At 39.6% G+C, this 21,933-nt stretch overlaps 1 protein-coding gene across 2 annotated transcripts in view; it reads left to right on the forward strand.

Annotated features, from left to right (window-relative positions):
• Positions 1 to 530: 530 nt before the first annotated feature.
• LOC105421044 (uncharacterized) overlaps positions 531 to 21,933 on the forward strand; it is a 42,993-nt gene continuing 21,590 nt past the window's right edge. Inside the window, exons 1-5 of one of the 2 annotated variants that reach the window (XM_011626923.3) lie at positions 531 to 1,261; positions 3,430 to 3,508; positions 3,624 to 3,713; positions 3,858 to 3,902; positions 15,911 to 16,150. In XM_011626923.3, coding sequence (XP_011625225.1) covers positions 1,176 to 1,261; positions 3,430 to 3,508; positions 3,624 to 3,713; positions 3,858 to 3,902; positions 15,911 to 16,150 — 540 coding nt within the window. In that variant the 5' untranslated portion in view covers positions 531 to 1,175. Of the gene's footprint in view, positions 1,262 to 3,429; positions 3,509 to 3,619; positions 3,714 to 3,857; positions 3,903 to 15,910; positions 16,151 to 21,933 lie in introns of both variants that reach the window. The other variant, XM_088858161.1, reaches the window with a different exon arrangement.

Raw genomic sequence — 21,933 nt, forward strand, 5'->3', positions numbered from 1 at the left:
GAAATTGTTTGGGAGCTTGATTCAGATGGACTATTTTCGATGAAGTCAATGTATAATCTACTTTTCCATGATCACTTTGCAGATGTATAGATGTGGCTGGCAGTAAAAGATAAGGTTCTCACCATTGATAACCTTATCAAAAGAGGGAAGATCTTACCAAATATTTACTTATTATGCAAAAATGATGTTGAATCACGTGCTCATATATTTTTACATTGTTCTTTTATGCTTAAAATTTGGCATTAGTTCTTTGACCAGCTTGCGTGTGTTATGGTTATGCCTGCGGTAGTTAAAGGGATTATTTTAAATTTAGGAGTTTCTTGGCTTCTACAAATTGGTGTGGTAATTTGGCAAATTGCGAGAGGACTAATTCTTTGGGAAGTTTGGAAGGAGAGAAATAAAAGAGTGTTTGAAGGGATTTGTTTGCCTATGAAAAGTATTTTGGAGAAAATTTTACATTTTATTTGGCTTTTATGTTCAATTACAAAAGAGCGTAAATATATCCTTGAAGTGGATGTTAGGTGAAATTTAACAAATCTTTTCCATTTAAGATCTTTTAAGTGTCGGTGATGGATACCCCTTTAGGTTGGGGTTTTTAAACTTAATTTTGATGGGAGATTTTTAGAAAATTCGGGTCCTGTTGATTTTGAAAGAGTGGTGAGGGATTCGAATGGATCTGGTATCTTTCCTTATGCAAGCCCACGTGGAGATAAATCTACAAATAATGCATAATTATTGGCTCTCTTCTATAGTTTAAAATTACATGCAAGAAGAAATTTAGGGTCTTATTGTAGGTTGGAAGGTGATTATTTAAATATCATAAAATGGTGTAATAAGGCGCAAAAACCACCTTGGGAACTTTACTCACAATGGGTTTACCCTCCATTAAAGCCGTTGCTCAAATTTCCGGCGCTTCATTTTGAGTGACTTTCAGCTCTAGTGGCGAGCAATCCTTTTTCTATGAACCTTCGAAGTAGTTGCTCCTCGTCATGCCCTAGAAGAAGCTGGTCCGAGTGAATATGAGGAAGATGGTGTTAAATCCTTGGTACGTTTGAGAGTTTTAAACGAGAATTAGGGCAAGGGAGCCATGATAATACTTCTTGTGATGGATTGTGGGGCATAGTGGGGATACGGGGAACTTTGAGAAGGGGAATTGCAGAGATAGTTTCGGAGGAATGGAGAAGCGCATGGGTGATTTGGACTTACTTTCGTGCCCTATCTGCATGGAGCCGTGGAGCTCTGATGATGCTCATAGGATCTGGTATAAACCTTAGAGAACCCTAAAGACTTTGTTGAAGAATTTTTTGGGATTTTTTCGTTGATTTTGTTTAGTAGCTGATATAGAAGTATTCATCCACTTAATCTAAACTTTAATGTTACAAATTTGCTTCCTTTGACATCATGCTGTGGCCCTGGTTTTTCTTTTTGCGTCAAGTTTTTTGCATCCATTGTTTTCTTGTTCTCCATAATAATTTCATGCAGTGTTTTGTAACTTCGCTAGTGCAATCAGACTTACCCTTGACAACCCCCGGGGATTATAATTGCTATATAAATAGTTACAATTGGTTTTTAATTGATTTAATCTTGAGTGATTTACGTATGGACCCTAAATTTTTTCCTAAAATATGAAATACTGTATTTTTAGGTGGAAATTACAAAGAAGGTGGGTCAACTACAGTTTTTTTATTTTTTTCAAAACTGTTCTTCGGTCCGAGGACAACCTCAAACTGAATTTTTAATTTTAATTTTCTTGTTTAGTTTTTTTGATAGTAAGGCACTGCCCTAAATCTTAGGGCGGTACCCTACTAACAAAAAAACAAAAAAAAAATTAAAATTCAGATAGAGGATTCCATCCTTAGACTAAGGGCCAATTTTGGAAAAAAAATGTGGGTTGACCAACCTTCTTTTGTAATTTTTTGCCTATAAATGGAGCATTTCGTATTTTAGAAAAACATTTGAGGTCCATATGTAAATCACTCTTTAATCTTTGACTAAATCAATTATGATTATGTTATTTATACCTCACGCAATTAATTTGGAAAAAGACTATGATGATGATATATACCAACCAAATTGGACTTTTAAGGCATTCTCCCCTTCCTCCCTCTCTCTAAAACAAACTACTTTTGATACCACACTATTAACCCTATTGGTTTTCTTTGCACCCCACCCAGCTCCTCCCTTAAGCATTAATGGTAATTTTTTTTTTGACCAAAATATCTTTATTTTAACCCACTCTTCCCACTCTCTCTATCTCTCTCCCTCTGTAAGCCCATCCGGCACAACTTGAATATACAAGCCAGATTGACACAATTTCAAATGTGCCTGACCGACACGATTTCAATATAAGCTGGTCAGACATATTTTGTGCCGGATTGGCATAATGTTAAGATTAGAAGCCGATGCATTTTGTGTAGATGGGCACTTTTTCCAAAGCCGGTCTGGTACCGGCACATCTTAGGCCTCATAATTTGAAAACGCAGGTTAAACGAGGGGTATTTGGGGGGGCATATGTGTAGGAAGTATAAATTGGTGGTGTATCTATAATTTCCCTTGGTTTTATTTATACTTTTTATGGTTTTGTGTTTTTTAATTATTTTTTCTATTTGTTTTGGAAAGGTGATGTTTAACCGGTTTCTTTTTTTTCTTAAAACAAATCGATAACTCCTTTCTCATCTTTTATATACTCACTGTTTTGGTTTTTCCTATATTCACTTTTTTTTTTGTTTTCTTTTTTTTGGGTTTTTAGCTCATTAGGCTGCTTGGCGTGCCCTCTGGTGACTGGACTCATTCTCACCCGAGTAACTCTGGCAGGCCAGGGGCCAACTTCTATGGCCGATCCGAGTGGTGATTTTGTAACACACTGTTTCGAACTAAAGAAATTACAATGTAGACTTCACACCTGCTATACCATTCAGTTAATTGAAACATAGTTTGTCCACCTATTATATAATGTAAACCGAGTTATTCATCTTTCTTGGAGTAGTTGCTCCATTCATTTCTTCCAACCCCTTGGCTCATACTTTCTCTATGAACACCTTTTTCGTGCTATTGAACTCATTATTGATATGAATTCTATATGCTTTGTGTAATTACTTGCTAAAAAATTCTGCTTCTGTTTTTCGATCTCTTTTCTGTAGAGTTAGGGCCCTTCAAGGGTAGGGAACCATTTATATTGTGACCATGAGGGGCTTTTGACATAGTAATTCTGTGCTACAAGCCTTCACAATAAGTGATCTTTTGGGATGAAACTGCCCTGCTTTTAAGAGTGACAAAAAATTCAAAAAATGGCAACCCACAAATCGGGTTCTCTGTACATCACAAAATATAAGTACTATTTTTTTTACGGGTAGTTAATATAAGTACTATTTTAGAAAGTGCAGTGTTGGATATTTTATTGATCATCTGTGACTCTGTTGAGTGTGGCAGTTGTCTTCCTTGTGGGCACTTATTTGGACACTCATGCATAGAAACATGGATTCAAAGATGTGGGAGATCTGACGGGAAGGTAGTACTTTTGTTGTGTGAGTGAAGGAAACAGTTGCCTTTACTGTGGGATGCCCACCAATAGTTTATTTACTTCTTCTTTGATGTGTGATGTGTTTGCATGTGGTTGTAGACAGTGTCCACAATGCAACAAGACATGTAAAGTCAAAGATATAACAAAGCTCTATGCCCCGCGTATTGCCGTTGCTGACAAAGATTGCAAACAGGTTGGACAGTCACAGTTGGCCCAGTTTCACATTAACTAAATTACATATCTCAAGTTCGTGTGAACTTTTTGCCCAAAGAAAGTGGTAATCTTGCTTTTGTTTTATTGATCATTTGATGTTACTTATTTTCTTGTTGATTGGCAGGAAATGGTCACTCTTCGGGTCAAAAATGAATCTCTTGAGTTGCAGGTATTGCCAAAATGCAACATGCTAGGTTCCTAATGTATTCCTTGAGATGAGCTATCAGTAAACGCGTCCTTACCAAGCCATCACAATTGTTAACTCATCTGCACAGTTAGGTTGTCAAATAGAATGTAGTTTTCCCTCTTGAGGCAGAATGACACCTAAAATACTTTCACAACACAAATGTACTTCTTTCTGGTTTATTTGGAAATACTTTACATTCTAGAAATACTTTTCCAATTACTTGTTCTATATTTGTTCTACTTCAGGTTTGCATTTTATTCTGAATTGATCTTGGATTAAGGTAGTAATAATTTTCCCCTGTTACATAATTACACACAATTCTCTTCTGGGCCTTGTATAGTTTTTGGGTATTCCCAGGTTGACATTGGGACGCTGAATGAGACGCATTTACACTTTAAAAAGTTGAGTAACATGTGTTGTACATATTTATCACCGGCAAAAAGTCGGCTGGGGTTTGCCACTCCGCCCCTTACCAAGCTGAGTAACTTGGGTGAGTATGAGTGGACTAGCTCGAGTAGTTTATGGGCCCAAAAAGAGCTAAAAAAATGCAAAATAAAATTTAAAATATGCTAAATTAAAAAAAAGAAGAAAAAAGTAAAACAAAATTGTAAAATGAATAAAAAATCTATGAAAGATGGAAAAAACTATATGGAAAATAGAATTTGGAAAAAAATTGATTCATAGCTTGAAACAGTTTTGAAATATCCAAAAAAAGGGAAAATAGAAATATAGAGAATATAATAAGAAAAACTCACAAATCATCCTAAAAAACAGCAAAAATACATACAAACATATTTACAGAATACATCTATGTAGTGATTAATAAAAATATAAGTTTTATGGTTTTTTTTTAGATTTTCAAGTTTGTACCCAGGAACTCGGCTCGGCAGGCTGCCAAGTTCAGGTAACCCGGTTGAGTATGAGTCGACTTGGTTGAGTCTTCGAGCACTGATATTTATAGAACCTTAAGGACGTGCCATTCTGGAATAATGTGCTGCAAAACAAGTTTTAAACTTTTAATTATGTAAATCTCTCAAACTTTGAAGTGTTTGTGCTTGTGGGATGATTTCTCAGGGCCAATCCTCACAATGAGATTTTGGTCAAAATATATTTTAAAAATGGAGTTATCAGATCTCCTCCTTGATTCAACTTCTATGTAATAGGGCCAAAGCCTGGTCATACTTTGATTGTTTGATATATGGTCTCCAAATTTCAGATGGGATTGAGCCACGTGCTCGAGTGGTTAGGTGTTTACAATTGGAACACCACAACTCTGTTTGTAGTTGTGCTCCTAACATATCCCAAAAGAGAAAAGAAAAATGATTTACCTTCCTGATTGCATGGATCATGTCTTAGAAGTTTGAATTTGGTCAGAAATAAGTGTTCTTCAGAGACACAAATTTCTTTATCTTTATGTCCTATATCTGCTCCTTGTCCCCTGCTTATTCATAATAACAAAATGAGTATATGTTTTCTATGTTTCTTCCTAACATGCTTCTAGCTTGTGATTGAGTAATTGATAGCGAAAAAGCATTCTGATTCTTATTGATATATCAATTCGTATGAATAGTCATTGCTTATGTAGCTACTTTTTTTTTTACTCTGTTTTAGCTAAGTTCATATATATCGGTTAAAGCTCCATATTTCAAGGTTAAGAAGACAGAAACGGCCGCTTGTATGTCTAGGGTTCCCAACCGCCTGGGCGGCAGTCCCAGGGCACAAGGTGGCCACTGCTTAGGTACTTTTTGTTTTTTGGGTGGGGTGGAGGGGGTGTGGGCGGGGTGAGAAAAGTGGGGGCATGTGGTTTTCATTTATGGAACCTAAATATTTATAAACTAAAATTTACATGTTAAAATATAAAATTGTAAAGTTGCCCAAAATTTGACATCCATTAACCATTTAAGCAAAAATACAAAGATAAATAACATAAATGTACATCCATAAGCATATCAAGCATTACTTTAAACTTCAAAGCTTAGAAGTTCAACTTCAACACATTCCACTACCTAAAAAAAATTCCAACACATTCTAGTGTTCCCAAATCCAAAGTTCCATGATATAAAATTATGTTCTAACATAATATATTATAGAATTTTGATTTTGCGCTATCAAGTAAAAGCATAGCCAAACATACCAAAAAATATGTTGTAATCACAAAGTAGCTAACAAACCCTAGAAGTTTCATCATAAATGTCAAGCCAAACTTTAAAGATAAACACAAGAAAATTGCCTAAAAAACATAATATAATACAATACTCACACAAAATATGAAAATATAAAGATTTAAATCTAATAACCGTTCCAAACTGAATCGACGTAGGCTTCAATCGCGTACTTTTAGATGCCAAAACCTTCTTCTTGAATGAACGAGAGTTGGGTTTAAGGTTTACCAAATTTACGGAGTCATTGAAGGTTGAAGTATCGTGAGACAATCTACTTTCTTCTTCGGCTTAAAGAGAGGTGATGATCTCGTCCAACTTCGGCATGCTCTCCCTTTCAGTTAGGCCTGAAATGAAACTTTTCCATGATTTACAATAAAATATAGCTAGGTTTAAAAATGTTCGGTTTTGTGGATTTTAAAGGTCTAGAGAGCTTATAAATGTGATATTTTATAGTAAAATATTCACTTTAGTGGGAGTGTGTGTTGACTGACTAAGGGTTGAGTGATTTAGGGACCTGGTCATGTCTATCCGTGGGCATGTAGCACTACTTAAAAGGGTTTGCAGTGGATCATCCCTTGTTAAAGTCGGAGAGATGCCCAAGGATGATATTTGTAGGTCAGGATAACTGTGTGGTCTCCTGTGTGCAGTTATTGACTTGTGAGAGCAAGGGCCGCCAAAGCCTCAACAAACTTCCGTACAGAATGTACACATGACAGCCGCATTACTAGGACATAGCCCTATAGAGGGACACATGTACATGTGCAAATCATAGTATAGATAGTAGGTTTATTGATTCCATCTCCTTGGAACATTGAGACAGTATGACATAAGTTCAGATGCACAAAAGCAAGTCACAGAGGTTTACTGTCATCCAGACTTTGCTATGCACTAGACTTAGTGGTGGTTTCATGCTTTTTGCTCCTTCAGTGTAGGATTGATGTGCTAGAAGATTTTGAAGTAAATGGCAGAAATTGAGTGGCGGACCGTTTTAAGTGTTTGGACAGTCAGCGAATGTTGATCCGAATATTTTGGTTACTGAAGTGGTGATGTTTAGGAGAACAAAAGACCCATCCAAGGAAAGATGCAAACTTACAAATGAAGCAACCGACATACTGTTGGTCTTGGGAATAGATTAGGCGAATAGATTGTGTGGTATGAGAAGTCTTCCCATAGAAAAATATGGGAATGATGATCTCACTGTTCATGAGCCTGATTAAGCCCCAAGTGTGGTTTTGACAACCTAGGTATGCCTTATCCATGTTCATGAATTTGAGAATTTTTGTAAGTCGGTGGGGGAGAAGGCCCCCTGCCCGTTTTTCCATTAATAAAAGAGTAGAGAAAAGCAATTAACGTACAACCCTATAGTAGGGTAATTGCGCCAGATCATGTAATAAAAGAGAGGAAAGAAAATCTGGTGGTTTATGGCGCCACACAGTAGCACCGGGGCCAGAAGATGCCCTTTTAGCGAGGGCATTAACAACTATGTTTGCCTCTTGAAAAACATGTGTAATAGATCATTGATGGGAAGAAAGTTTGGTGCGACAATTATCTGCAATCGTCTTTAGTCGCCATGGAGCAGTGCATCACTTCTGAATGACATTCACAAGGAAGGCTGAATCACTTTCTATCTGTATTGGAAAGCAATTCCTTTGATGAACCAATTGAATTCCTTCCTCAAGTGCCAAAAATTCTACATGGTTATTAGAAGCAAAACCAAAATGCTTTGCAAAAGCAGCAATGAAACCGCCTTTTATGTTTCTGATGACTCCACCACCACCTGCTAAACCTGGATTTCTCAAGGAAGCACCATCAATATTGAGCTTGGAATTCTGAGCTTCTGAAAAAGACCATGCCACAGGAATAAGGGATTCTGACCTCTGCTGACGCCAAGTTATCTGAAGATTACCAATTATGACATTTTCTGATAAATGGAAATACCACTTTTTAACATCTGTTGGTGCCTGAACATGTAAAGATAATCCGTTTCACAATAAGCTCTCTCCTAGTGGGTCTTGACTCAAAGACTCCTCTGTTGCACTCTTCCCATTGAAACCAAATAGCACTAAAAAAGATGGAAGACCAAATATTACGAAGTCCATGTGATTTAAACTTGAAAAGTAACCACCATAAATCAGGGACAGAAGTAACGAGTACAAACTGTTTTCCACATCTCCAAGCTAATGATCTCCATACACCCTGCACAAAAGCACATTGGAATAATAGATGGACAAGGCTTTCATCATGGTTTCTACAAAAGGGACATAAAGAGTCCAGTTGCATACCCTGCTGCTGCAATAAAATAAGGTGGGCAATCAATTATGCAAGGCTAGCCATGAGAACCATTTCACTCGTGGCTGGCATTTGAGGATCAAAGTGCATGGAAAATAGGCTGTGATGAACCTTGATGCCTAATAAAATCCCATGCCCCTTTAATAGAAAATAGGCCATCAGCAGAGTGAATCCAGACCAGTGAATCCTTTTTGGGCTGTAGAGGAAGAGTATAATTGCAAACCTCCCTCCATATATTTCTCAAAAAATTAAATGTGGGATGTGGCAGAACCCAAGATTGGGGCGAACCTTTGATAAAGTCTGAAACCCTCCTCCCTACAGTAGCCCCCAAATCCTCCTAAATGTCATTATCATGCAAATCTGAAAGTGATTTACCTGCTAACCATGGATCCACCCAGAAATCCACCATCTGACCATTTACCAATATTCCATTGTACATGGCCTTTCAAGTGAAATAAGCCAAGTAAATTCCCCTTTCATGCATGAAAACATTTTCGTTTTCCTTCAGCCTCCCATATAGAGGAATTTCTAAAATATCGATGTTTGAAGAACCGTGCCAACAATAAAGTTGGATTTTCCAAAATCCTCCATACTAACTTCATCATTCTTGCGATATTGAAATCCGCCATTTCCCTTACCCTGAGACCTCCTTTAGCCAGAGTGAGACGCATTGTTTTCCATTTTATAAGATGAACACCTTTTTCTCTGCTTCATTGGCCCATAAGAAGTTCCTCTGCAGTCTCTTTATCATATTACATGTTTTCTTCGGAAGAATGAAAGATAACAACCAAAAAACTGCAGATACTCCGAGTATAGACTTAAGCAACTGAAGTCGACCTGCATATGAGAGGCATAAAGGCTGCCATGACCCAATCTTACCGAACACCTTACCCGCCTGACTATGGCAATAACTGTACCTCAGATGTCCACGAAATAATGGTAGGCCCAAATAGCGGACTGGGAGTTCTCCTTCAACAAACTTTAACTCTCATAGAATTCTCCCATGTCCTCCCCGTGGAGCACAAAAGAAAAAAACCTTGCTTTTAGATGAATTCAAAATCTGACCAGTACTCCTTTCAAACTTAGAAATAAGTTCACGCATAGCAATGGCAGAAGAAATGGATGCCTCACAGAAAAAAAGCACATCATCAACATAAAAAAGATGAGAGACCCCATAGTCACACCCTGAAGAAAACGCCCTAGGAACCATGCCTTGCAACATAGCACAATCAAGATGCTTACTAAAGAAATCCATGACCAGCAAAAATAGAAAAGGAGATAGAGGATCCTCTTGCCTCAAACCTCTCTTCCCTTTAAAATATCCCTTGGGTGAGCCATTCCTCATAGTAGAGAAGGAAGAAGTGTGTAAATACACAAGCGAACCCAAGAAACAAATAACTCAGGAAAACCCAAAGCATGCATCCTACCCACAATAAAATCCCAGAAAACCCTATCATAGGCACTGCTCAAATCGATTTGTAGACACACTTTAGGCCTAGTTGAATTCCTATGAAAAAGAGACATTAGTTCATTTGGCATAAGAATATTATCTGTAATAAGCCTACCTTTCAAAAATGCAGCTTGCTTAAGGTCGATAAAATCATCAAGAATATCTCGTAGCCGATTAGAAATTATTTGGCTGATGATTTTGTACAAGACATTACACAACCCTACACAACCCTATAGGTCGAAAGTCTTTTATCACCGTAGGTGCATCCGCTTTAGGAATCAAACATATAAAAGTGGAATTGTTTTGCTTGAGAAGCTTACCTTTAGTGAAGAAATCTTTAAGGGCTAGAAAAAGATCCTTTTTAATGACTTCCCATCAAAACTTGTAGAATTCCATTGAAAACCCATTAGGACCTGAGGCACTTTCATTTTTCATATCCCAAATGCATTCTTTGATCTCCTCCATATTTACTGTGTCCACTAATTTGTCCTTCTGAGAAGAATTGAGATGAAATGGCGGCAATATCAACCATGTGCAGGTCAATATTGCTCTCCTGAGCCAATAGGTCTTTGAAATAACCAATCATATGATTTTCAATGTCAGCCACGCAGACAAAAAATTCCCATGCTGATCTTTCAAAGAGATAATTCTATCATTCATCTTTCTCACCACAACCGATAGATGAAAATATTTGGTATTGGAGTCCTCCTCTTGTAACCAGTTTTGATGTGATTTTTGCCTCTAGAATCTTTCTTCATGGCCCAGAAGAGTTTGCAATTTCTGAGTAGACTCTTTTTCCTCAGACATGAATGTCTCATTGGAAGGATCCATGTGTAAGCTGTCATGCAAAGATGATAGTTGATGTCGAACTATTGCAATGGATTCCCCAACATAGCCAAACACATCCTTGTTCCATAACTGAAGGTCAGCCCTAAGCCTTTTAAATTTAGCAACAAAGCGATACATGGTGTCCCCCCCATTTTGCCTAGCCAGGAATTAAAGATAACATCTAAAACACTGTGATACTGCTCCCACATGGAGAAATACTTGAGTGGTTTGGGCCCAACCGTACCCAAATCATAAATACAGACGAGTAAGGGACAGTGATCTGAGGTGCCTTTATTGAGTAATTGGATTTTGGATTCAGGGATGGCCAAAACCCAATCAGTAGTTGCTAATGCCCGGTCCAACTTTCTTCTAATGCATCTTCTGCTCAATTGGTTATTAGACCAAGAGAACCACCCTCTGACTGCACCAAGATCAGCAAGAGCACAATCCGACATTACTTGAGCAAAATTGCCTGAATCTGGTGGTAAAGAACTGCTACCCCCCACTTTTTCTTAAGAATCCAATGGAGTATTAAAATCTCCTAATGCCAGCCAGGGAAGAATAATAGTTGCTCTTAAAGCCCTCATATGGTCCCAAAGCATGGCCCTTTGGGACACCTAATTAGAGGTAACCCCTTCTTGTCAACAGTAGCTATTAGAGTTAATTCTTTTGTATCACCTAAAACTGATAAAGAATGCCCCTTCTTGTCACTAGTAGCTGCCAAAGAGGCTTTTAATTGCGATCTAGTTCGAGCTTGAGGAGGCTTCTCCTTATTCGCATGATCCTGCATTCGCTTACTAGAACCTTCCAGCTTATCAAATTCCTTTTCCAGAGATTTGCCATGACTTACTTTGACTTGCTGCTTGGGATTGTGACCACCAACAATATTCCCCATGCCATCCTCTAGCGTGTCCCCCTGTGGCTCAGTCACGCCCTTGCCATTACCATAGGTTTTCGGAGCCTTCATAAGCAAGGTATCCAAATTGCCCTCAACATCATACTCCTCCTCATCTTTCCCTATGTCAGCAGTGACGTTAACCTGCTTGAGACTGTGCTCACATTCCTTCTGATCATGGCCATGGACTACGGAATGCATGACTGTAGGTGTAACAACTGCTTTATCAGTCACCATAGTCGTAATGATATCAACATGTGTGGTCATAGAATGGGCAACATTGTTTACATCAGCCTGGTTGTCCATAGTCAACAACGAAGCTTTACGGTTCAGAACTGCATTTTGTGGCAAGAGCGAGGATTTGCCATCCTCAACTGGTGATGAAACACTCCCAGTCACTAGCAGCAGATCCTCAACTTCACCAGACACCAATATTATCGACGTTCGTCATAACTGTAACTTCATACTCCTGTTGCACATCAGAATCGCCCATAGGAATACGAGTGCCGACTGTATTTTGCTCAAAAGAGCTAATTGCCTTCTCAATAAGAGAGACATCGTTATCCTCTTGGACATTGGCTAGAATTTCAAAAGCATTAGAAATGATATCCTTAGGGTCCACTTTGTTATTAGCGTGAGAACCAACAGTGTGGTCGATAATCAGCACATTATTCTCCTCTGGCACATTGGGAAGGGTTAGAAAACCATTAGTGCTTTCCTTCACCCTCTTTTTATATACTAACTGCTATCTCTCTTTGAATATATTCCAACCCTCGTCCCCTGAGGGTAACTTAACAGAAGTACCACCATTAGGAACAATTGTTTGCACAAACCTTGATGGGTGCCTTTGCACTTAAATCTGCTCGACATAATTCAGGCTTATGGCCCAACCTCCGACATTTAGAAAAGATCGTGGGTATCAACTCATAGACTATCTCTTGCCTATAATCCTTTCCATACATGTCTAACCAAACTTTAGTCGAGCGTATCGTATCTAGATCCAATGCAACACACACCCTTGGCTCAGCCCTTGATCTTAATTTTGTCTGGTTGTCCATGAAGATGGGCTTTCCAACATTGGAGGCACTACAAAACAGAATTTCTGTTTCCCAATACATCATTGGCAACCTTGGCAATTTGATCCAAACTGGCATAGTTTGGCGAGTATGCCTAGAGCGTTGAACTGATGGATTCCATTCTTGAAGCACCAAACATTTTTTGTTGATAAACCATGGCCGCCCCTCCCCCCCTCCCCGTACGGGCAACCTCTATCTCCGTCCTAGAACGGAATCGAAAAATCAAGAAGCCCCCATCAGCGGAGAATACTTCAACATCACGCTCAAGCCTCCACATTTTCTTCAACATCTCTTTCATATAATTCCAATCGGGTCGGCGGCCCAAGAAGTACCCCAATAAGCAGTTTTCCCAGCTACTCTGACATGAGTCCATCAACTTCTTTTCAATTTTGACCAATTTTTTACTATTAATAATTTCAGTGGGTAAAGTATCCACCTCCTCAAAGTAAAACCCTCCATTTTGAACACCCTTGGCACCAAATAACAGGTTTGAGGACCTACCTGAGTCCCAACAACTGTTAGCTAAGCTTCCATTTTTGTTCTTTGAAACCAAGGATGGAAACTCCTCCCACGACACCTTCACCATGAGAACCCAAAGTAGATCCTAGGTCGTTCTTACTACCAAATGTTTTTTTTTCCAAGGAGTAGCATCCACCTCCTTGCCTTTTCCAGAACCAGCAATAGGTTGACTTCCTATGTTGCCATCTATGGTATGCTTCGAACCAACCACCAAGGGTAGAAAGGCCTCCCTTACAGGACTCCTGATGACCCCATACGAAGAGTTTCAAGGCCAGAATCTTGAACAATCATTGTCTCTCAGTTCATGATACTTTGAGGAGTACCATCAAGACCAGAATTAATGGATCTAGGAATATCCCCGCAGAGAGAAAAAGCTGGCTGATCAGCATGCTCACCCACAGCCGTAGGCGCATGCAACCCATAACCATCACGATAAACATAACTGAGACTTTGACCATACTCAGCATCATTGGCAACCCCACCAGAGTCAATAACATGATTAATATCATTGCAAGGGGCAGAACTTCGAACACCCAAAACTTTCCCAATATGGGCTGCTTCACGACTATCTTCTGTGGAACTGGAAACACAACCCAAAAGATTGTGACCCATAACTTTAGCTTACACATTACCATGGCTGGCAAGTAAGCCATCCTTTTTTGATAAAAATTTAGGAGCAGGAAACACATCGAAGCAAGAAATAGAATGCACAGAAGAAGCATTCTGTAAATCAATGCAAAAAGAGATATTGTCCTTCACAGGCATCAGAGAATAACCAGAATCACAGCCATAGGCAGATAACACACGGAAGGCAGCACCATTATCCTCTTTCATATTATTATCCTTCGCATGCATCTCCGCAAAACCAGACCCAGATACCACACGATAGGCAGCACCAGAATCTACCTTTGAAACTAGATCACCAGAAACACCCTTAATACTAGTTCCATCTCGAGGTGCAGGGTCAAGGATCATAGCCTCTTCGTCCTTTCTGCAATCTCCATATCTCATGAAACGAGATCCAATATCATCCGTGTGCAAAAGAGTATGATCAGATCTGTTAGATCGAGGTTTATCTCCACCATGAATATTGTGACCAGAAATCAATGGATCATAACCATATCCATCCCCATCAAGATGATCACCCACCTTTAAAAGAGGATCTTATCTTATCAATATTATTCAAATGTAAAATAGCATGAGCAGCTCTTTTAGACCCAGATCCATCTTTGCCAATAATGATGTCAATATCAACCACATGCAAAAGAGCATGATCAGATTCAAGATGATCACCATTAATAAAAGAGGATCTTCTATTATCCCTATTATCCACATGTAAAAGAGCAGATCTTTTAGACCCAGATCCATCTCTGCCAAAATTTTTGTGACCATAAATGAGTGGATCTGAACCAGATCCATCCCCATCATACCGAGATGATGAGCCTCTAGGGGACCAGCACCACCATCACAATAAGCAGACTACTATTGCAGAAACGAGAAAGAAGCTCCCGAGGATCAGGAGTTTTCCCCTCCATAGGGAGAGGGTTGTCAATTTTCATTAAAAGTGGCGAATCAGTGGGGATTTGGGCCCCTACCCTTTGGTGAGAATTGAGTCAGAGACGTCATCATGGGGCTCGGCAATGCTACCGCCAAAGCCCCATGCCATTCTTACAATTTGAGAGTGGTTGATGAACAGTGCAATGAATTTGAGAATGGGTTGATGAACATTGCTGATAAATTTTCTTACAAATTTGTTATGTCAAGGTGTCTTATACATTACACTCAAATAAATTACAGCACACTTTATGATGTGAACTCCCCACTAGCTATATGTAAAGAGTAGTCCCTGAATATGATGTCACACTTTTTTTTGCACTTTGCAGAAGGCTTCTTGTATAAGACAGTCATATACCTTGAAAGAATAAACTGCCTACTAGCTATATATGAAATGCAGTCTTTTGAATCAATATTGCGTGTCAAAGTGTTTTAGAGAAACACTTATCATGCAGTATGCCCACTTATGTAAAATAATTACAATACATTCTCTGATGTGAACTGAGTTCTCTTGAATCCTTGGCATGTCTTGAATGTTTCATAGGAAGATTTTTTATGCATCACACTCAATTTGCTAAAAGAATTAAAATACAGTCTTGGGCATAATGTGGCAACTAGCTATATATTAAGAGTTTTGTCTTGAATTGATTGCAGGTCATAATGTTTTGAGAAAGGCTTCCCATGCAATAAACTCATTCGTCTAAAAGAAATTACAATATATTCTCTGATGTAAACTCTCCACAAACTATATATCTCTTGAATCAATAGAGTGTCATCATTTTTATTATACACCACACTCATTACCTGAAATAATTATAAGCTCTCTTCTGTAAACTCCATATTGGTCTAAGAAGGGTGAGGACCGTAAACTTTTCTTTAACCCGTCCCATACCCGGGTAAAGGGGGTGGGTTGTGTTAGGTAGGCAGCCAACATAAAACTCTCTCAAAACTTATCATGTTAGCTGCATATGGGCTATATGTAAAGAGTAGTTCCTTGACTCAGCACAGTGTCATGATTTTTATATGAGAAGGCTTCTCAGAGAGTACACTTGCGGACCTAAAAGAATTGCTGTACATGAACTGCCTACTAGCTTTTTATAAAGAGTAGTCTCTCAGATTGATAGCTTTTTATTCCTACCTGATCTTTTTGGTTTTTAAATAGGGCTCACTTGCATCAGTAGCATGTTGTTCCCACCTAATCCTGACTGTTCTTACAGGCTCAAGAACTTTCTGAGGAAATTGATCGGCATGGAACCCAGATGTTAGAAAAGGAGCAACTGCATGAAGCATTGATGCAGTCTCAAAGGACTGTCTATGAAGGGACTATCACTGAGCTCCGAGAGTGGATTACGCAAATGCAGTTTGCACATGAGGAGCTTCTTCAATCTAAGGAGACCAAGTTAATTGCGGAGATTGATGATCTTAATTGTCGCCTCACAGAAATGAAAAAGACCACGGTCCAAATTCTCATCTTTATCTTAGTGGTGGATAAAAGTACTTACCGTATATAGCATGTACTATACACAAGGGCCATCCACCATCCAGCTTGTTGACCGATCTGTGGAAGTGAACCACAGTTCCATGTAGTGAAGAATTTTGGAGTGTGAAGTTCAAGAGGTGTTCATCTCCACCTTCCAACTTCCATAATGGATGGTTGATGGCCCTTTATGTGGGATATGACAAACATAAACTTGGTTAAAGTATACAATATGCTTATCCTTTCCTCTGTTTGTATTCTTGTTCCTGCGTTCTTTGCTCTTGTTAACTAATTCTCTTTAGCAATGTTCAAGAAGGCGGCCATGGGTCCTAGCTGCCTAGGTGGGCGCACAGACACCTGGGCAGACTACATTTGGGTTTTTTTTTTGGGAGGTGGGGTGGGGGGCTGGTGGTGTTGGGAGTAGATCCTTGCTCAGATTGTTGGACCCTCCCCTTTTATCGTATATAGAATTCCATTTTTATTTTGTTTAGTAAGATTAATTTTTTGTATATAATTTATTTTTCAGAAGTCAAATCTATATGTCAAACATGAACATACATGAATTTAAACTATAAATATAATAGTTAAAACTTAAAAGAAACTTTAAAAGATAAACGCATTTCTTGATGTCCATTAAATCTTGCAAGTCACAAATCTCTCTCGTGTAAGTTCCCACATTTTCCCTTCAACCTCTCTCCTCGTTCTTTCTCTCTCTCCCCTCTCTCCTCTCTCTAGTGTCAGCATGGTTCACATTGAACCCTCCCACGCAACAATGGGGAGCCCCAATTACTCAATACAAGTTAATAACCAATATTCCTTTAACTTGACTGAAATCTGTGTGACCGTGTATCATAGATGTTGCAAAGAGTTTGTTGAAATTTGGATGGGATAAAAATTGGGATTGGGATAAAAGCGTGGTAATTTAGGCTGAGAAGAAACATAAAAATTGCAGTGAGTTTAGCATAAAAACCACCAAGCCAGTTTTGGGTTAGGATGATTACACACTGTCAATTTCTGGTCGATGTTTGAGAACGCAAGGTGATCAATGGCTTGGTTTGCACATAATGTTTTCAGATCAGTAAGTTTTTGCAATGGCTAAGGTAGAGAGGTGTTTAAGAAAGAGGAAGGAAGGCAAGTAATTTTAGAGAGATATGTAGAACCATGGGGTTGTAGATCAGTGGTGGCATCGTGGTCTCTCTCTCTCTTCTCCCGCTTTTCATTGTTAGAGAGAGAGTGCATGTTCTTTTGGTGTGACTGGTGTAAGAGCGAGTATTGTGATGACAAGCCATTTATGGTTTTTTTTTTATAGTCTATTTATATTTTTTCTGGTTTTTTTATATAATTTTATCAATTTATATCTATGCCTCCAAATATTTGATTCATGGTTCTCCTCTTTTCTTCATGAAAGTTTCCTTGTATGTTGTTTGAGACAATGATACGAGTGACAACCTTGGGTGCTCGATTCCTTCCTGCTCTTCCATCACTCTACCTTTCCTCCCCTACCTTTCTCTCTCTCCCTCCTGACATTCTTTCGGACCTTTCTACTTCTCCTCTTAACTATTGAGGTAACATGGCTGCCTCGCCAATCAAACCAACCAAATTAAGTGCAGGTTAACGGTGGCGTATTTGGGGCTGTAAGTACTTGGACCATGTTCACTCCCTGCACTCTTCTCCTTCTCTGTAATGCTTTTGTAGATAAGACGGTACTAGATAAAGGTGCAATGTGCATACGCACGCACAAACACACAAACAGAGAGAGAGAGAGAGAGAAGAGAGAGAGAGAGAGAGAGAGAGAGAGAGAGAGAGAGAGAGAGAGAGAGAGTTTAAGGAAATGGAAAGACTTAGAGGTCATCTAGGGTTTTGTGGCCTTTAAAGGCTTAGGGAGCTTGTAAAAACTATCTGTATAGTGAAATATGCACTTTAATGGGAGTGTGTGTGTTGACTAAAGGTTGTGCGGTTATGTCCAAAGCCCTTGGCCTTGGGCATGTTTCATTACCGAGAAGGGTTTGCAGGGGGTCATCCCTTGTTGAGGTCGGAGAGTACTGTGTGTTCTCTTGTGTGCAGTTGTTGGCCTATGAGAACGAGGGCCAAATCCCCAAATCCCTAACTAACTTCTACACGACATGTACACATGACAACTGCATGGGAAGCAGCCCTTTCTAGATGGACACGTGTACATGTGCATTGAGAGAGCTCTTTTTGCACTGTGGTGACAAGTGCTTGATTTGCTCTTAAATGGGGGAAACTGAAATCCATATTCGAGAATCATGATCCCATTGTTTATTATCCAATTTTGACAAGCCAATCATGAGCCCTTGCAAAGAGACTGTAGGTCATGGGACTTTGTTCGTTTGGATAAGAGAACAGCAGTGGATCAGGGTTTTTGGGGTGAGTGGAATGTCTTTATTGTCGCTTATTTTGACCCATTGGTACCAGTCCACTTATAGTATAATATTATTTTGGTATTATAAAAGTTTCTTTGATTTTCAACCATTCCTTCAGAATTTTAAAAAATTATTTCTGTTGTAATATTTATAAAAGGGTATTTCTAAAATTTCATAACTTGAAAAAAACACATGTGGGACCCAAGGATCTAGCCCCACATGTGCCACCCCATGCACCCTAGGGGCCACGCCCTATTTTTTGTAAAGCATAATTGACCACACCACTTTTATTTAAGCAAAAGGGGGGCCACACTACTATAAAACTTTTAATATTTTACGTTGTTTAAAATATTTAAACGGTGGGAATGCCACCTTTTAAGGAAAAAGGCGGCACACCACCTTCTTAGGAAGAAAGGGGCACACAGTTGGAATTATATCCTTTTTAGGCTTTAAATTCCTTCATTCTCAATGGCTCTAGACTTAAGTGGGAGTATAAGAGCTGCATGACTCTAGGATCTTGGCGCACTGGGACCAAGAGTTATGGAACCCCGATTCGGTCATGAGGTGTTTTGGTGTATGGAAGGTACCGAGAGGGTTGAGGGTTACCTTTTAATTTGGGTCGGTTCATATGATATTGTCATGACCCTGCTCCCTGCTGTCCCCACCGAACCCTAGAGGCCGTAGAGAGCCCGGGAGTGGCCCTCTAGGGTTCGGTGGAGATGGCAAGAAGCGTTAACCCACATAATTACTTGTCATGACCCTGCTCCTTGCCGTCCCCACTGGATTCTAGAGGGCCAGGTTCGGGTCTGGCGGAGGACCATAGGGCGTGGGGCCACAACCACAGGTTGAGGGTTGGAGTGCGCTCAACACCTTGAAATGGAAGGAGTTTTCGGTATCCATAAAAGAAATGAAAAATGAAACACAATATACATAACCATAGTCTGCTGGACAAACAAGTCTCAAAATACATACATCAGTTCAAAATAATACATATAGGTCCAAGGCACAAAAGGCCCAACATCAAAACATATTACGAAATCAAAATGGACAATATGGCCAGACTGCTAACTAAAATATTCCCTACAAAATAGAGTTTCAACAGAAGGGGGGTAAGGGACCCCCAAACACGACCACCAAGACACGCCTCTCCAATCACGGTTGGCTATCACTCTACATGAAGGAAAAATTAACAAAGTGAGCTGTAAAGCATAGTATATAATAACTAGGTGCCATCTTTCATGCTTACAAATATTCTGTCTTGACAATAATCGAAGTTTTATGCAAGTCTTACAAACATGGAATCATGTATCAAATTCATATTTGAACAAACGTGTCATGCATGATTTATTTCATGGTGGAGTAATAACTAATCAGATATGATTATAATAAGAAGTCTATCAAATAATTCAAGCATGAACATCATAACAGATCAAAACATTTAGGCATGCATGTAACAAGCATAATCAAGATTAAGAGATACCAACTAACTCCTGAAGTAGAAGCCCCACGCATCGGGCCAATCAAATCTTGATGCGTAGAACTTGTACTATCACAATCAGGAGAGAAGCACCACCAAAGGATAAATCCGTTGTGTGGTGCCTCACACATACACACAACTGCATTGCAATATGGTTCAGAAATTGATAGGCACTGGCCTTGCAAGACATGACCCTCTCATGTGCCTTTCTGACAAGAGGGCACTGCACTACCAAAAGGGTCCGAATGAGTAGTGTCTCACATAAGTTTTCGGGGAGAGACAACCCAAACACACACACTCTTAACTCTCATCCTATCATAGAGAGCAGGAAAACTCACAACTGCTTACACAAATATCTCATCAAATCATAACAGAAGTATGTCTCCATGCGCACATATCTTATCAGAAGCATGTTACCATGCATGGATCATATAACAGAAGCATGTCTCTATGCACACATATCTTATCGAAAGCATGTTACCATGCATAGATCATATAATAGAAGCGTGTCTCCATGCACATATATCTTATCGAAAGCATGTTACCATGTATAGATCATATAATAGAAGCATGTCTCTATGCACATGTATCTTATCAAAAGCATATTACCATGTATAAATCATATAACAGAAGCATGTCTCCATGCACACATATCTTATCAAAAGCATGTTACCATGCATAGATCATATGATAGTAGCATGTCTCCAGGCACACAAATCTTCGGTCGGGGCCTGATTTCCATTTGGTCCTTGCGCGAGGCGGAAAGTGCACGTGGCGAGGAAATCCTCTCTCAAACAACCGCAGAGGGTCTGAGCGCGTTGCACGTTTGCCGGTGCGCATACGCGAGCTCTCCTAAGTGTGGATTGGAACTAGCAACGAGAGAGATTTTACGACGGGGATACGTTCGGACGCTTACCTCACCGATTGGGGTTCCGAGGACACCCGGGCAGTTCGCCCTCTTAGAACAATAAAGAAGGCCTCCGGCTCTCTGTCAGCGCGATTTGGACACAGACTCTCTTCAGACCTTCAATAACTCGCTTCTCTCTCTCTCGTGCTTGCAATTGCGATGTGGGTTCGATTATCCTCCTCCATGATGATTCTCTCAAGGAGTTTGACTAACAAAAGGGTAGAGTGCGGAGGAAGGGCGGTGAAGATCTTCCTCTTCGCGTGAGCGTTGGGCGTTCGAGCCCTTGAGGTAACCAAAGAGTTGGTTCTCTCTCGGCTACCAGCTCAGGCTGACTCCTTCTGAGTGCTGAGGGAGAGAGCGTATGCGTCTCTCGGCTCAACTCGATTGTACGAGAGGAAGTTAGAGCTGTGGCCCGAGGGTTAGAACTCTTGGGTTCGCTTGTGACTGCGCGTTTGTCACGGATGGGGTTACTGCGCGGGGCAGGTAACGATTAAAGAGGAAGAGAGAGGGCTTGGGGTGTAGCCTGGTTTAGGAAAGAGAGGGAATGGGACGATACACTCAGGGTATTTTCTCTCTCTGAAAGTTTTCTCTCTCCTCGCGGCGGGATTAAGGGTTTAGAAGCAAAAGACAAGTGAAAACAAGCGTGATGCCTTTATTTCTATAGTGAATAATCTGCCCTTTTACTATTAACCTAAGCTTGTTTATAAAAAGAACTCACCAAACAAGGGTGAATGCTAAAAAACTAAGCTTAATTAGAATTAAAAGAAGGGAAAATTATAAAAGCCCTCCCAAAATCAAGTACTCTATCAACTTCAACTCTAAGTTAACTTTTCTCACTAACTTTTTTTAAAAACTAGCTTTTCTAACAAAAACCCCCCCAACACAAAAAGTAGGTGTTTTTCGAAAGAATATCCCCTTCCCTTACGTTAATTTTTTTTTTTTGCGTCCCATTTAACTTAAATCTGGACTGCAATAAACAAACGTCGGACAAATCC

This window comes from Amborella trichopoda, chromosome 2 (assembly GCF_054954075.1).
Source record: "Amborella trichopoda isolate Santa Cruz 75 chromosome 2, AtrichopodaSantaCruz75HAP2 v2.0, whole genome shotgun sequence".
In the NCBI taxonomy this organism is placed as follows: Eukaryota; Viridiplantae; Streptophyta; class Magnoliopsida; order Amborellales; family Amborellaceae; genus Amborella; species Amborella trichopoda.